Below are 15,184 nucleotides of genomic sequence, written 5' to 3' on the forward strand. Positions count from 1 at the left end.
TTGACCTATTGATCACTTGAGGTGTTAAATGTTTTTCGGCCCCATACTCTCCCTGTGAGTGGCAGTAGTTAGGTCCTTATTATCCCCTTATTATCCCCATTCATTAGGTGTCACCTGTCAATATATTGTCTGATCCCTGGGGGAGCCTATTAAGGCGAGTTTAGTTAGCTAGTTAACCTATTGTTTCTAGCGGCTTCTTGTTGTGCTTGAGGTGCAAGCTCATTCATGCTTGAGCGGGTACTTAGCTTTAATAAATGGTTGAATCCAACAATCGGGTTGTGTATTTGTTTACTATTCTGGATCATTTTCCGTCCAGTCTCCCTGGACGGTAGTTGGCGCCGTGACAATCTATGAACGCCAACTTCCCTGTACATAGAACCTGTGTATATGTTATGCGCTTAGAGCATGTCCCTGAGTGATGTGGATGAGGCCTATAAAAGTACTCTTATTATTGCCATACCTTATTTTTGTGTGTGGAAAACTGATACATGTAGTCCTCGGGTTTCACATATATGGAATGACAATTTCAGAGCAGTCGCCTCCAAACTTGTTTTTGATAATCAATAACAACTTGTTTTTTAAAAACTGCCACATAACACGAAATCCATTAAGATTATGGAAGGATGTTGTCATGTTTTAGTGTGCTCGCATTTCGATGTAGCTGCACATAAATAGATGAAACAAATAGAATTAAGATATGTTGTACAAATCAAATAGCAGTCTTTCCGACATGGATCGTCATTTGTGATTTGATTTGTGAACTAGTGGAATGCCCTGATAAGTGTAGAAGTGTGAAGCTTCTCAGTTTAAAAACATTGTTTTATGTAACGAGCTCAGTTGTGCAAGAATCAATCGTTTAATCAGTTACAGAGAGAGATGGACCAAAGAACAGCGTTCAACCAATGATATCAGGGTGAGACACACTGCCTGCAGGTTTTCCTGTATCACACTCCTTTTCTGCTGGGTGGTCCACACAGAGCATGGTTTGGGGTCCTCTGTGGGATAGATACAAAAGAACACTAATGAATGGACCCTGAAGATTTGAGCTACTGAACCCTGATCCACAAAACGTTCGTAGCGCTACGACATCCGTAAGCCAGTGGTAAACTATAGAGATACGACAGGTCGTAACGTTACGAACGGTTTGTGGGTGGGATTCTGGATATCTATCGAAAAAAACATGTCAGTGGTTGCTAATAGTAATAATGATCAAGGCACTAAATACGAACTTTGCATTTCTTTGTCATTACTCAGCGTTTTTTCAACATGAAAGTGTTGGATGGACCTACTGTCTTTGGACACATACAAAACAAATCATAGTAGAATCATAAATGACACATATACACATACAAATATACTTTAAAACAAGTAAGTGGTATTATGTGTCGTGTAAAAGAATAGTGAACTGATCCTGAACATCTTAAAATCAGGCAATAAATTATCATCGCATGAAGAGGACAACATTTCAATGTTAAGTATTACAGAACACAAAAGATGTTTTTCAAGACAATATGTTTTAAGAGGTTTTTACACATCAACCTTTGTCTGGACACTGCAAAAATGTTCTTAGTCCTACACGTGACACATATTTGTAAGTTTTACCTCAACACACTCGTCTTAAAGCATTAAAGAAACGTGAATACCACTGCATATAGACAGTGGGTTTTTCCCACACTGAAATGGAATGCTCTATACAAAATTACCTTGGGCTGTCCTGGCAAGAAGAGGCAATATTTTTATCCCTCAGTCGCTTTATCAGCCCAGAGATGTTGACGCTGTTACATGTTGATCTAAATACGACAAATCGAGTAAAATTAAGTAACGGTCCTATCTTAAAATGACATGTACTTGTTTATGTCCTCTCCTGATAAACACCCGTGAAGATCCGGGTTATTGGTCTTCAGTAACCATGCTTGTGTTGAGAGGCGACACCTAACGGACTTGTGTGGTCAGGCTCGCTGACTTGGTTGACACATGATATCGCATCCAAATTGCATAGATCAATTCTTATGATGTTGATTGTTAGGTCTAGATTTGATGTTATTACAGACTGCGGTCATATAGCTGGAGTATTGCCGACTACGGCGTTAACGACAAACAAAGAGACCCCCCAGAAACATTTGGCAATGGAACCAGAATTGGTTATTGGGAGTATGGGTTGGACAAACACCTGTCCCACAACTTCGGTCAGCGAACGGGGATTTCATATGTTGTTGATTATGTAATCTATGCCATATACATGCAGTTTACGTTAAAGTGCGTTGTCTAAATTCCCTGTATTTACTTCCGGGTGTGCAACTAATATCCTTCGATATAGAATGAAATGTGTGTATATTGTCAAGTGTTTCATCAGACTGCATCTTGCACTTTTAAGTTGGGATGCATCTGGCACTTTTAAGTTGGGCTGCTTCTTGGACTTTTAAGTTGGGCTCCATCTGGCACTTTTAAGTTGGGATGCATCTGGCACTTTTAAGTTGGACTGCATCTGGCACTTTTAAGTTGGGCTGCATCTGGCACTTTTAAGTTGGGCTGCATCTGGCACTTTTAAGTTGGACTGCATCTGGCACTTTTAAGTTGGGCTGCATCTGGCACTTTTAAGTTGGACTGCATCTGGCACTTTTACGTTGAGCTGCATCTGGCACTTTTAAGTTGGGCTGCATCTGGCACTTTTAAGTTGGACTGCATCTGGCACTGCATCTTTTAAGTTGGACTGCATCTGGCACTTTTAAGTTGGGCTGCATCTGGCACTTTTAAGTTGGGGCTGCATCTGGCACTTTTAAGTTGGACTGCATCTGGCACTTTTAAGTTGGGCTGCATCTGGCACTTTAAGTTGGACTGCATCTGGCACTTTTAAGTTGGGCCTGCATCTGGCACTTTTAAGTTGGGCTGCATCTGGCACTTTAAAGTTGGGCTGCATCTGGCACTTTTAAGTTGGGCCTGCATCTGGCACTTTTAAGTTGGGCTGCATCTGGCACTTTTAAGTTGGGCTGCATCTGGCACTTTTAAGTTGGGGCTGCACCTGGCACTTTTAAGTTGAAGTTGGGCTGCTTCTGGCACTTTTAAGTTGGACTGCATCTGGCACTTTTACGTTGTTTGGTTGGCTACCAATGTCCAGTATGTCTGTGAGATTCTCAACGTCAAAGTATGTTCTTTGAAACATACATACAGGTATATATAAGAAAACTGAAGACACACATATTACGGTCTCATACTCTTCAAACATACCTTATCTTTTGTCCAGGCACATGAACCAAAAGAATATTGACTTTTGACAGTATTCTGGCGTTCATATTTGGTACTTCCCACGTTGCAAAGAAACTAAAAGAAGAGAAAAGAAAATTGCTTACCGGTTATTATGGGATGTAGCATTTAGCTTGTATTCTTGAAGAGACATTGAAACATATCACAAGACTATGGTTAATTATATTTCAAATTATCCTCTTTGACTTCATTGTGAACAGAAACGGTAAATTTCCACACGTGCTCCACGGTGTTGCCAGTGTACTGTATATCGCACTACGATTTTTAAACGATACGGGTTGCAATATCTTTTCTGACTACAGGTATACTGGATAAATAAATTGACAAGTTTTTGTGATTTACATACAAATCTACTCAGACATTAATTCAGAAATAATGTTTCCCTTCCAACTCAGTAGACAAAACGGTTTACTTTCAATATTACAGAAAAAGGAAAGATGCCCCAAACTTTCCAACCTAATTTTGAGATGCTTGTTGTAGGATAAAGGTAACGATATACAATCTTCAAAATAAGAAACGCATGAGCCCTTTTTTAGAAGAATTCATTGCATTAGTTTATTGCATTTATTTTCAGTAATTTCAATGGTAATAGGTGAAAATTGACACGTCTTTAGACAAAGAATTCGCCAACACAACAACAACCTTTATTGTTGTGTTTCTGTTTACTTGAGTCCGTCAAAGTCAGTACTTTGTATTGACACCGTTCGTAGCAATTACTACTGGGCACCGTTTCGGCACAGGCTGGGTAAGTCGACGAAGTCACTCTTTTCGGAATTCTTCCTCATTCTTCCTACAATGCGATGGCCAGTTGTGGAAGTGTCTGAGGCGTGTTTTGACGTTGACGTACACGTCGATCGAGTTCATCCCATAGGTGTTCTATCGGGTATTGGTTTGGTGATCGGGAAGGCCATGGCAAGACACTGACGTCAGAATTGGCGAGGTAGCGGACCGTGGCGCGTTCTCTATGTGAAGTAGCGTTGTCATGCTAGAACAACTCCCTCTGTCGGCTCATACTAGGAAGTATGGGACATGCAAGGACTTCGTTGATGTACCGAGTTGACCGATATGCCTCTGATGAAACGAATTGCGTGATATAGTGCAACTGCAGACTGTAACCAAGCTTCAAGGTGGACTATGGCGATGTTTCGATTGGCGGCACTCAGTCGTGGCATGATGATTTCCTCTTTTCCAGGCAAAAACGAATGACAAAATTAAACACGTCAACGTTTGCATTTTTTAATGATCGATACCGCATATTTTTCCACTTAGTTGCACGTGCATTTTGCTTTGCATGTTTTATTGGTGACGTTTTGGCGAATATTTCTTCAAACGCTTCTAAAACAAAGGTAAAAGTTACAATTGCCGCGTTGTGGCGCTGAAGCTGTTTACCATCACACAAAGATGACGTTTGGGAATGAAATAGTATATTTGTATTGTTCTTGCCGCAGCAACATGAGTCCAATATTCTCAAAATCACCTATGCGTTTCTTTTTTTGAAGAGTGTATTTTTGGGCCTTAGTAAGGATCTGCATGTGCAATCAGGGCCACGCACTGTCAAACACTTTAACTCCCAAATTTATGCCAATACGTATGGTAATGCGGGTACCTGTACTATTACCATATAGTGCAATAGAATAAACAGAATAAACAGCCCTAACCTCCAACTATCCCTTAACTGCGTATACTCACGATGAATCCTGGAAAGGTTGGTCTCTACTCGCATTCAACATAACATAGGCTTCTCCCCTTGCATGGGATGCATACTGTAAAGAAGATGTGTTTTATTTCCAGAACAAAATCGATTCATTAAGTCGGTTACGTTGATCATGTTGTCTTCCACGAAAGATGGTTAGTGTCATACAGTCGGTTGAAAAATCATTAAGTTGATGCTTACATAGCTCTCAGCTCAAACCGACTTCTCCCTGAGATGTCCAAAACTTGCATCAGAATAGTTAAGATAAATACAGTCAAATATTCTTGCAAATATATGTATTTCAGCTCACAGTTATAATAGAAAGTACATTGCATACTTAATCTGTATCATACCTACTGTAAATATTTTACCCTGATTATATTTCTCGTTTTAAATTGTCATAACCCGTGCTCTTAGGTTTAAAAAAGTGGTTAACAACTACGTTTTGTGTGTTCTCTGTTTAACGCCATATTCAGCAATATTGCAGCTATATGCAGTGCGCGAAATAGTTTCCAAATTTTGCAAGCAAGTTACTAGCCAACAAAAGTATTCACTGCCCCGAAATTTGAATGTAGACACGGGTTTCATCATTAAGCTGCTAATATGATGAACATTTTTATCAGGCCATAATCTCGCATCATTTAAAAGTGTATTATAACTTAACAAGTCGGAGAGCGTGATATACATGTATTTACGAAATGACCCCCTGAAAATTTACTAGCCAGTCGGGCCAGTGACTGTGGAGATTTACTGGTCCGACTGGATATTTACTAGCCACGGGCTAGCGGGCCAGTGCCTATTTCGAACACTGGCTATATGACGGCTGTCTGTAAATAACTGAATAGGAGAATACAGTGATTCACATCATGAGCATCGAAATACGCAATTGGGATACGATGACATCATCAACCATGTCAGCGAACCTGACCACCCGATGTCGGTAGTCGTCTCTAGCGACAAGCATGGGTTGCTGAAGACCAATTATAACCCGGATGTATCTTCACGAACAACTAAAACCTGAAAACTTTCCTCCAGCTCTTGCAGGTATGTAATGACAGAGCATAACTAAAATGTTGTTCATTATACCATCTGACTCACAACCTGTACAGGGAAGTAGAACAGGCCAAATGGTCAATAAAGGTATTAAACGTTTGATAATTTACACACATTTTTCGACGCCATGGCCCAGAAGGAATACTCTGCGTTGTAAGTACAGTTGTCAGTCTGTTCGAATCCAGGACAGTCTTCATCATACGTTATACCAGGCTGATTGGTCTGGGCACAGAACTGTAACCCGTCCACCATATAACCTGCAATAGGAGAAAACATGCATAGCCACCTCCATTATATTCTTTGTCACGACGTACCGTAGCTGAGTAACTGCATACAGATTACAGTAAGTACATACAGTTTACAGTAAGTACATACAGTTTACAGTAAGTACATAGTTTACAGTAAGTACATACAGTTTACAGTAAGTACATACAGTTTACAGTAAGTACATAGTTTACAGTAAGTACATACAGTTTACAGTAAGTACATACAGTTTACAGTAAGTACATAGTTTACAGTAAGTACATACAGTTTACAGTAAGTACATAGTTTACAGTAAGTACATAGTTTACAGTAAGTACATACAGTTTACAGTAAGTACATACAGTTTACAGTAAGTACAGTTTACAGTAAGTACATACAGTTTACAGTAAGTACATACAGTTTACAGTAAGTACATACTTTACAGTAAGTACATACAGTTTACAGTAAGTACATACAGTTTACAGTAAGTACATACAGTTTACAGTAAGTACATACAGCTTACAGTAAGTACATAGTTTACAGTAAGTACATACAGTTTACAGTAAGTACATACAGTTTACAGTAAGTACATAGTTTAGAGTAAGTACATACAGTTTACAGTAAGTACATAGTTTACAGTAAGTACATACAGTTTACAGTAAGTACATAGTTTACAGTCAGTATATACAGTTTACAGTAAGTACATACAGTTCACAGTAAGTACATACAGTTTACAGTAAGTACATAGTTTACAGTAAGTACATACAGTTTACAGTAAGTGCATACAGTTTACAGTAAGTACATAGTTTACAGTAAGTACATACAGTTTACAGTAAGTACATACAGTTTACAGTAAGTACATACAGTTTACAGTAAGTACATACAGTTTACAGTAAGTACATACAGTTTACAGTAAGTACATACAGTTTACAGTAAGTACATACAGTTTACAGTAAGTACACAGTTTACAGTAAGTACATAGTTTACAGTAAGTACATACAGTTTACAGTAAGTACATACAGTTTACAGTAAGTACATAGTTTACAGTAAGTACATACAGTTTACAGTAAGTACATACAGTTTACGGTAAGTACATAGTTTACAGTAAGTACATACAGTTTACAGTAAGTACATAGTTTACAGTAAGTACATACAGTTTACAGTAAGTACACAGTTTACAGTAAGTACATACAGTTTACAGTAAGTACATACAGTTTACAGTAAGTACATACAGTTTACAGTACAGTTTACAGTAAGTACATACAGTTTACAGTAAGTACATACAGTTTACAGTAAGTACATACAGTTTACAGTAAGTACATACAGTTTACAGTAAGTACATACAGTTTACACAGTACATACATAGTTTACAGTAAGTACATAGTTTACAGTAAGTACATACAGTTTACAGTACAGTAAGTACATACAGTTTACAGTAAGTACATACAGTTTACAGTAAGTAAGTACAGTACATACAGTTTACAGTAAGTACATACAGTTTACAGTAAGTACATACAGTTTACAGTAAGTACATACAGTTTACAGTAAGTACATACAGTTTACAGTAAGTACATACAGTTTACAGTAAGTACATAGTTTACAGTAAGTACATAGAGTTTACAGTAAGTACATACAGTTTACAGTAAGTACATACAGTTTACAGTAAGTACATAGTTTACAGTAAGTACATAGAGTTTACAGTAAGTACATACAGTTTACAGTAAGTACATACAGTTTACAGTAAGTACATACGGTTTACAGTAAGTACATAGAGTTTACAGTAAGTACATACAGTTTACAGTAAATAAGTACATACAATTTACAGTAAGTACATACAGTTTACGGTAAGTACATACAGATTTCAGTAAGTACATACAGATTACAGTAAGTACATACACTTTACAGTAAGTACATACAGTTTACAGTTAGTAAGTACATACAGATTACAGTAAGTACATACAGATTACAGTAAGTACATACAGTTTACAGTAAGTACATACAGACTACAGTAAGTACATACAGATTACAGTAAGTACATACAGTTTACAGTAAGTACATACAGATTACAGTAAGTACATACAGTTTACAGTAAGTACATACAGTTTACAGTAAGTACATAGTTTACAGTAAGTACATAGAGTTTACAGTAAGTACATACAGTTTACAGTAAATAAGTACATACAATTTACAGTAAGTACATACAGTTTACGGTAAGTACATACAGATTTCAGTAAGTACATACAGATTACAGTAAGTACATACAGATTACAGTAAGTACATACAGTTTACAGTAAGTACATACAGACTACAGTAAGTACATACAGATTACAGTAAGTACATACAGATTACAGTAAGTACATACAGTTTACAGTAAGTACATACAGTTTACAGTAAGTACATAGTTTACAGTAAGTACATAGAGTTTACAGTAAGTACATACAGTTTACAGTAAATAAGTACATACAATTTACAGTAAGTACATACAGTTTACGGTAAGTACATACAGATTTCAGTAAGTACATACAGATTACAGTAAGTACATACAGTTTACAGTAAGTACATACAGTTTACAGTTAGTAAGTACATACAGATTACAGTAAGTACATACAGATTACAGTAAGTACATACAGTTTACAGTAAGTACATACAGACTACAGTAAGTACATACAGATTACAGTAAGTACATACAGTTTACAGTAAGTACATACAGATTACAGTAAGTACATACAGTTTACAGTAAGTACATACAGTTTACAGTAAGTACACACAGATTACAGTAAGTAAGTACATACAGATTACAGTAAGTACATACAGTTTACAGTAAGTACATACAGATTACAGTAAGTACATACAGTTTACAGTAAGTACATACAGACTACAGTAAGTACATACAGATTACAGTAAGTACATACAGACTACAGTAAGTACATACAGATTACAGTAAGTACATACAGTTTACAGTAAGTACATACAGTTTAGCGTAAGTACATACAGATTACAGTAAGTACATACAGACTACAGTAAGTACATACAGACTACAGTAAGTACATACAGTTTACAGTAAGTACATACAGATTACAGTAAGTAAGTACATACAGATTACAGTAAGTACATACAGTTTACAGTAAGTACATACAGATTACAGTAAGTAAGTACATACAGATTACAGTAAGTACATACAGTTTACAGTAAGTACATACAGATTACAGTAAGTACATTCAGACTACAGTAAGTACATACAGATTACAGTAAGTACATACAGACTACAGTAAGTACATACAGACTACAGTAAGTACATACAGTTTACAGTAAGTACACACAGATTACAGTAAGTAAGTACATACAGATTACAGTAAGTACATACAGTTTACAGTAAGTACATACAGATTACAGTAAGTACATACAGACTACAGTAAGTACATACAGATTACAGTAAGTACATACAGTTTACAGTAAGTACATACAGACTACAGTAAGTACATACAGATTACAGTAAGTACATACAGATTACAGTAAGTACATACAGTTTACAGTAAGTACATACAGTTTACAGTAAGTACACACAGATTACAGTAAGTAAGTACATACAGATTACAGTAAGTACATACAGTTTACAGTAAGTACATACAGATTACAGTAAGTACATACAGTTTACAGTAAGTACATACAGACTACAGTAAGTACATACAGATTACAGTAAGTACATACAGACTACAGTAAGTACATACAGATTACAGTAAGTACATACAGACTACAGTAAGTACATACAGTTTACAGTAAGTACATACAGATTACAGTAAGTACATACAGTTTACAGTAAGTACATACAGTTTACAGTAAGTACATACAGTTTACAGTAAGTACATACAGTTTACAGTAAGTACATACAGATTACAGTAAGTACATACAGATTACAGTAAGTACATACAGATTACAGTAAGTACATACAGTTTACAGTAAGTACATACAGACTACAGTAAGTACATACAGATTACAGTAAGTACATACAGATAACAGTAAGTACATACAGTTTACAGTAAGTACATACAGTTTACAGTAAGTACATACAGACTACAGTAAGTACATACAGTTTACAGTAAGTACATACAGATTACAGTAAGTACATACAGTTTACAGTAAGTACATACAGTTTACAGTAAGTACATACAGTTTACAGTAAGTACATACAGTTTACAGTAAGTACATACAGATTACAGTAAGTACATACAGATTACAGTAAGTACATACAGATTACAGTAAGTACATACAGTTTACAGTAAGTACATACAGTTTACAGTAAGTACATACAGATTACAGTACATACAGATTACAGTAAGTACATACAGATTACAGTAAGTACATACAGATTACAGTAAGTACATACAGTTTACAGTAAGTACAGTATACAGATTACAGTAAGTACATACAGTTTACAGTAAGTACATACAGTTTACAGTAAGTACATACAGATTACAGTAAGTACATACAGATTACAGTAAGTACATACAGACTACAGTAAGTACATACAGATTACAGTAAGTACATACAGTTTACAGTAAGTACATACAGTTTACAGTAAGTACATACAGTTTACAGTAAGTACATACAGACTACAGTAAGTACATACAGATTACAGTAAGTAAGTACATACAGACTACAGTAAGTACATACAGATTACAGTAAGTACATACAGATTACAGTAAGTACATACAGTTTACAGTAAGTACATACAGACTACAGTAAGTACATACAGATTACAGTAAGTAAGTACAAACAGTTTACAGTAAGTACATGCAGTTATGTAAATAGCCTTGCACTAAGCATTCGCCTGAAGAAGCCGCAAAAAGTTGAACTGAAACGTCTGGCAAGTGTTATGAATCCATGTTCTTCAAACTTCCTAATGTCAATAAAAGACTTCAACCAGCAATGCATTCCTTTGTACACATGTACATACTACTAGTACTTAGTAAAACTGCCATAACTAGTGGGAGTTTCCAGAGAGATAATAGTCAACACAGTGTGTTATTCAAAGATTGTATTAGCAGAACTGAACCAGATCACCTGTACTGTTGCATATGTTCAAAGACTTGGTCGTCTTGGGGTCACGACACAAAGGCTGGATAGGTTACTTGTTTACTTTGTCATTGGTTGAAAGTTCCTGGAGTCGTTGCAGACAAACACTTTAATGTCACAAACGTTTGCATGACGTTTGATTCTTTCGACGTCAAGTAATAAGTCCCCCACTTGCACTGCGCTATAAGGGCCCGTGAAGATCCGGGTTAGAATTGATCTTCAGTAACCCATGATTTTCCTAAGAGGCGACTAACGGAATCACTGTATTGTCTGGTCAGACTCGCTGACTTGGTTGATACATGTTATCGTATCACAATTGCGCAGATCGATGCTCATGCTGTTGATCACTGTATTGTCTGGTCCAGACTCGATTATTTACAGCCGCCATATAGATGGAATATTGCTGAGTGCGGCGTAAAACTAATTGCAGCCTTAACATTCTCATATCCTTACAGGTCGAATCCTGTTAGGCTGCCACGTGTCGCATTTGCGACAGATGTCTGAATCAGCCTGCAGTATCCTGCATCTCATCCACAATGAGTGGCCCACTGGCCGTAAATGATTAGAGGAAGCTGACCTGCAAATGACCCTGTGTCCGTAAAAACTAATCGCACTCACTCACTCACTCACTCACTCGCTATAAGAAAGCTCATTCCCTGCGCAGTCAATGTCAGTAGACATCAGAGTCATCGACTTGGTTGATGTATGTCATTGTGTCTCAGTTGCCTAGATCGATGCTCACGATTCCATCACAAGACTGTTTGGCTCAGGCTGGATAATTTACAGACCACAGTCATATAGGTGGCGTTATATGTGACGAGCCATCAAATCGCCCTTATTTACCATACATACGACGCTCAGTCTCTTTACTGAACCCGCTGTTTGGTTTTGTGTTTGGAACAATTCCTTTCTTAATGCAATATATCTCTTATAATATACAAAGATGCCTGTATAGTTACCTATGAGTGTATCTTCAAGCACTGTTGCTCTCTGTCCACGGTTGCTGTACACATGTACGACACCGTACACACCAGACCAGAACATGCTCTGAAACAACAGTTCTGTAATCAAACGCTGTGAGGGTATGAGTATGGCAGTTGCTGTTGAAAAAAGATGGAACCTGTCAACACTTCTAGTTAATATACAACATGGACTATCACGGGATAGTGTGGAATTTTCGAGTCTTCGTGATAATTATAATGTTATTTATTTATTTTTTTTATTGCAAATTTTAGATTTAACGAGAATACTTATTGTCTAACGCTTTCTTTTCCAATAACATTATGGTAATATAAAAAGGATTTGTCTACGTAATACACCAGTCCTAGTCCAAGTACATTTACCGGTATCTAGCGTCAACGTCTTCGCCAACCTAATAGATTTCTATAGTTATTATTCTCAAACAGGAGACTAGGGGGGGGGGGGGTGGGGGTGAGTGGTTATTTTCTAAACAATTCACCGTCTCATCACATTTGTTTTTCAGCGTAGGGAAAGTATCAAGTGCTGCTGTTTCCCACTTACCTGACCGGGAGGAACGTCAATATTGGCTGCTTTGAAGAAGTCATCATAGCGACTGTAACTTACATTACACGCAGGTTGGAAGGCGAATGCAGAGATGAACATATCTGCCAGAGCAGAACAGTTTGTGGGTGTAGATACCCTGGAAAAGTAAACCTTGATATTTAGCCACTCATGAAAACGATATAAGTCTCTATTTCGAAACGTTGCTATTGCACAAGAAAGAAGCTGATCACCCATAAAGACTTGTCATTCCTATTTAGCTATGAAATCGTTCAATTGCGGTTTGAATACTACATCAGCAAGTTTTGTTTCTTTCAGTTAGTGACCCGTTGAGATCCGGGTAAGAATAGGTCATGAACAGCAACCCAGCTGTTTTGTTTGGAATAACTATCTTGTCAAATCCTGAAGTCCACCTGAGGGTCCACAACACTTTATTCGGCGTGTAAATATGCAATTACATCATAGTGCAGCCACGGCCAGGCAGCATCACAGAGGCGATCGTCAGCCCACCTGCCTAGCCGTTGTCCGAGGGTCAAATCCCGACTTACAGCAAACATTCGCTATTTATCCCTACAGGTCGTATCCTGATCAGGCTGCCACGTGTCGCATTTGCGACAGATGTCTGGTCAGCCTGCAGTATCCTGCATCTCATCCACAATGCCATGCTTCAGTGGCCCACTGGCCATTGTCTAAATGATTAGAGGAAGCTGACCTGCAAATGACCCTGTGTTGGTGGCCATGATAATTATGGTCAACATGCGTTGATTTCATATCTATTGAAATTATTTAGAGAGATATATTCAATTTACCTAAACCAGAGAGGAATATATTAATATTAAACCCTGCGCCGAAATACCTACGATACATACTTGTATACATACGGGATCGTGTGATCAGGCTCGCTAACTTGGTTGATACATGTCATCATTTCCCAATTATCTCATTCTTTTGATCACTGGATTGTCTGTTCAAGACTCAAATATTCGCAGATTGCCATCATACAGGTGGAATGTTGTTGAGTGCGGCGTTAAACGACAAACAAATAAATAAATGCATTGGTGGAACTTTGCTAAAAACGGAGTAAAATCTTAAGTACTCGTTAATTCATCATCGCGAAATTTCACGGTTTTATATCAAGTGGCAAGAACGAGACTTCAACTTTCCCGTTCACACAGAAAGCTCCAGGGTTGATGTTTGTCTGGCCCTACAACCAGCTCCGTATTTCAGGAATTGTTCCCTTGGTTACACACTGACCATTGGCTAACACCTGCCCATGGTATATGACCAGTGTGACGGGGAATATTACAGCAGGGCGTGGCGTCATGGATGCAGGTGGCATCCTTATCTTGTCAGCATGTTGACCAGGGTGCCGTTATACCAAACAACCTTTACTAAGGTTCAACTTAGTGACAAAGTTTAACATTAAGGTAACCTTAACAAAAACCTTAGAACAAAGCTACCTTTGGTCAACCTGAACTCTGGAAGGAAACCTAGCGGTATAACTAAGGCCCGAATAGATGTATACAATGAAGATGCAAATATGTTTTTTTTTGTATGGAACTATCACAAAAATAACGTAAGGTTATTCCAAAGGAAGACATGACATAGTTTATTTCATGTTTTTACAATTCTTGTAGAAATATAGTTACAGCCATCACTATATTTTTCGAACAGAAATTGATAATAATATTATTTACAACAATGAGAGTGAATCGTAAAACGTTAATGATAAACGCACACCTGGCCCAATCATTATACATCAATGCTTGCCCATAAAACGGCATTAACAAATTCAGTGAACAAGACAGTTCCTTTAAAAATGTTTGACTATTCAGTTCATAAAATATATCAATCATTTTCATTAATTGTTAGTATTATTTATAAGGTTTAATTTAATCGCTGTTCATTAACATATGGAATAATATAATTCTACCAGTAATTAATATTGAATATTGCGCATCGTACGAACTAAAGTACATGTTACAGTTACGCCTACGTTTCATCTTCTAACACTTGCGTAAAGGTTAAAAATGTTGGTACTACGCTAAATGTGGCAATTTCTTCAAACGAACATATTGTCTATGTCCTTGTATGATATGATATTGAACAAGGGTAAACGTAGATAATAAAATTAGTTTCTTTAAAAGATATAGGAACTAATCGCAAAATATACATAATGATACTGGAAGTTGTAAGCAGCGGGAAAGGCTAATTGTGTTAACTCTTATTCAACGAACTTTCATCTCAAAGGAGTTGCCAAATATGGATCACAATGTGGACGTATGACATCACTACCGATAACCGTTTTCTCACAAAATAGCCGAGTTTATGACATCTATA

General features: G+C 37.1%; 1 protein-coding gene across 1 annotated transcript; it reads right to left on the reverse strand.

Moving 5' to 3' along the window:
- Nucleotides 1-837: 837 nt before the first annotated feature.
- LOC124262800 (ADP-ribosyl cyclase/cyclic ADP-ribose hydrolase-like) lies at nucleotides 838-14,040 on the reverse strand. The gene is made up of 8 exons (XM_046697347.1): nucleotides 14,008-14,040; nucleotides 12,845-12,983; nucleotides 12,283-12,370; nucleotides 6,122-6,264; nucleotides 4,951-5,024; nucleotides 3,226-3,318; nucleotides 1,704-1,790; nucleotides 838-995 (listed from the first exon to the last, which is right to left on the reverse strand). Exons 2-8 carry the CDS (start codon nucleotides 12,944-12,946, stop codon nucleotides 896-898), a joined length of 687 nt encoding a protein of 228 aa, XP_046553303.1. The 5' UTR covers nucleotides 12,947-12,983; nucleotides 14,008-14,040; the 3' UTR covers nucleotides 838-895.
- Nucleotides 14,041-15,184: the final 1,144 nt, after the last annotated feature.

This window comes from Haliotis rubra, unplaced genomic scaffold (assembly GCF_003918875.1).
Source record: "Haliotis rubra isolate DU_JTF1 unplaced genomic scaffold, ASM391887v1 Scf856, whole genome shotgun sequence".
In the NCBI taxonomy this organism is placed as follows: domain Eukaryota; kingdom Metazoa; phylum Mollusca; class Gastropoda; order Lepetellida; family Haliotidae; genus Haliotis; species Haliotis rubra.

Bases quoted from the DNA above. Each gene is read 5' to 3' on its own strand.
- LOC124262800 (XM_046697347.1), bottom strand. From the start codon at position 12,946: ATGTTCATCTCTGCATTCGCCTTCCAACCTGCGTGTAATGTAAGTTAC. The intron at 12,371-12,844 runs GTAAGTGGGAAA...CTGTTGTTTCAG, and splicing joins TTGACGTTCCTCCCGGTCAG to AGCATGTTCTGGTCTGGTGT. The intron at 6,265-12,282 runs GTAACTATACAG...CTCCTATTGCAG, and splicing joins GCTTGAAGATACACTCATAG to GTTATATGGTGGACGGGTTA.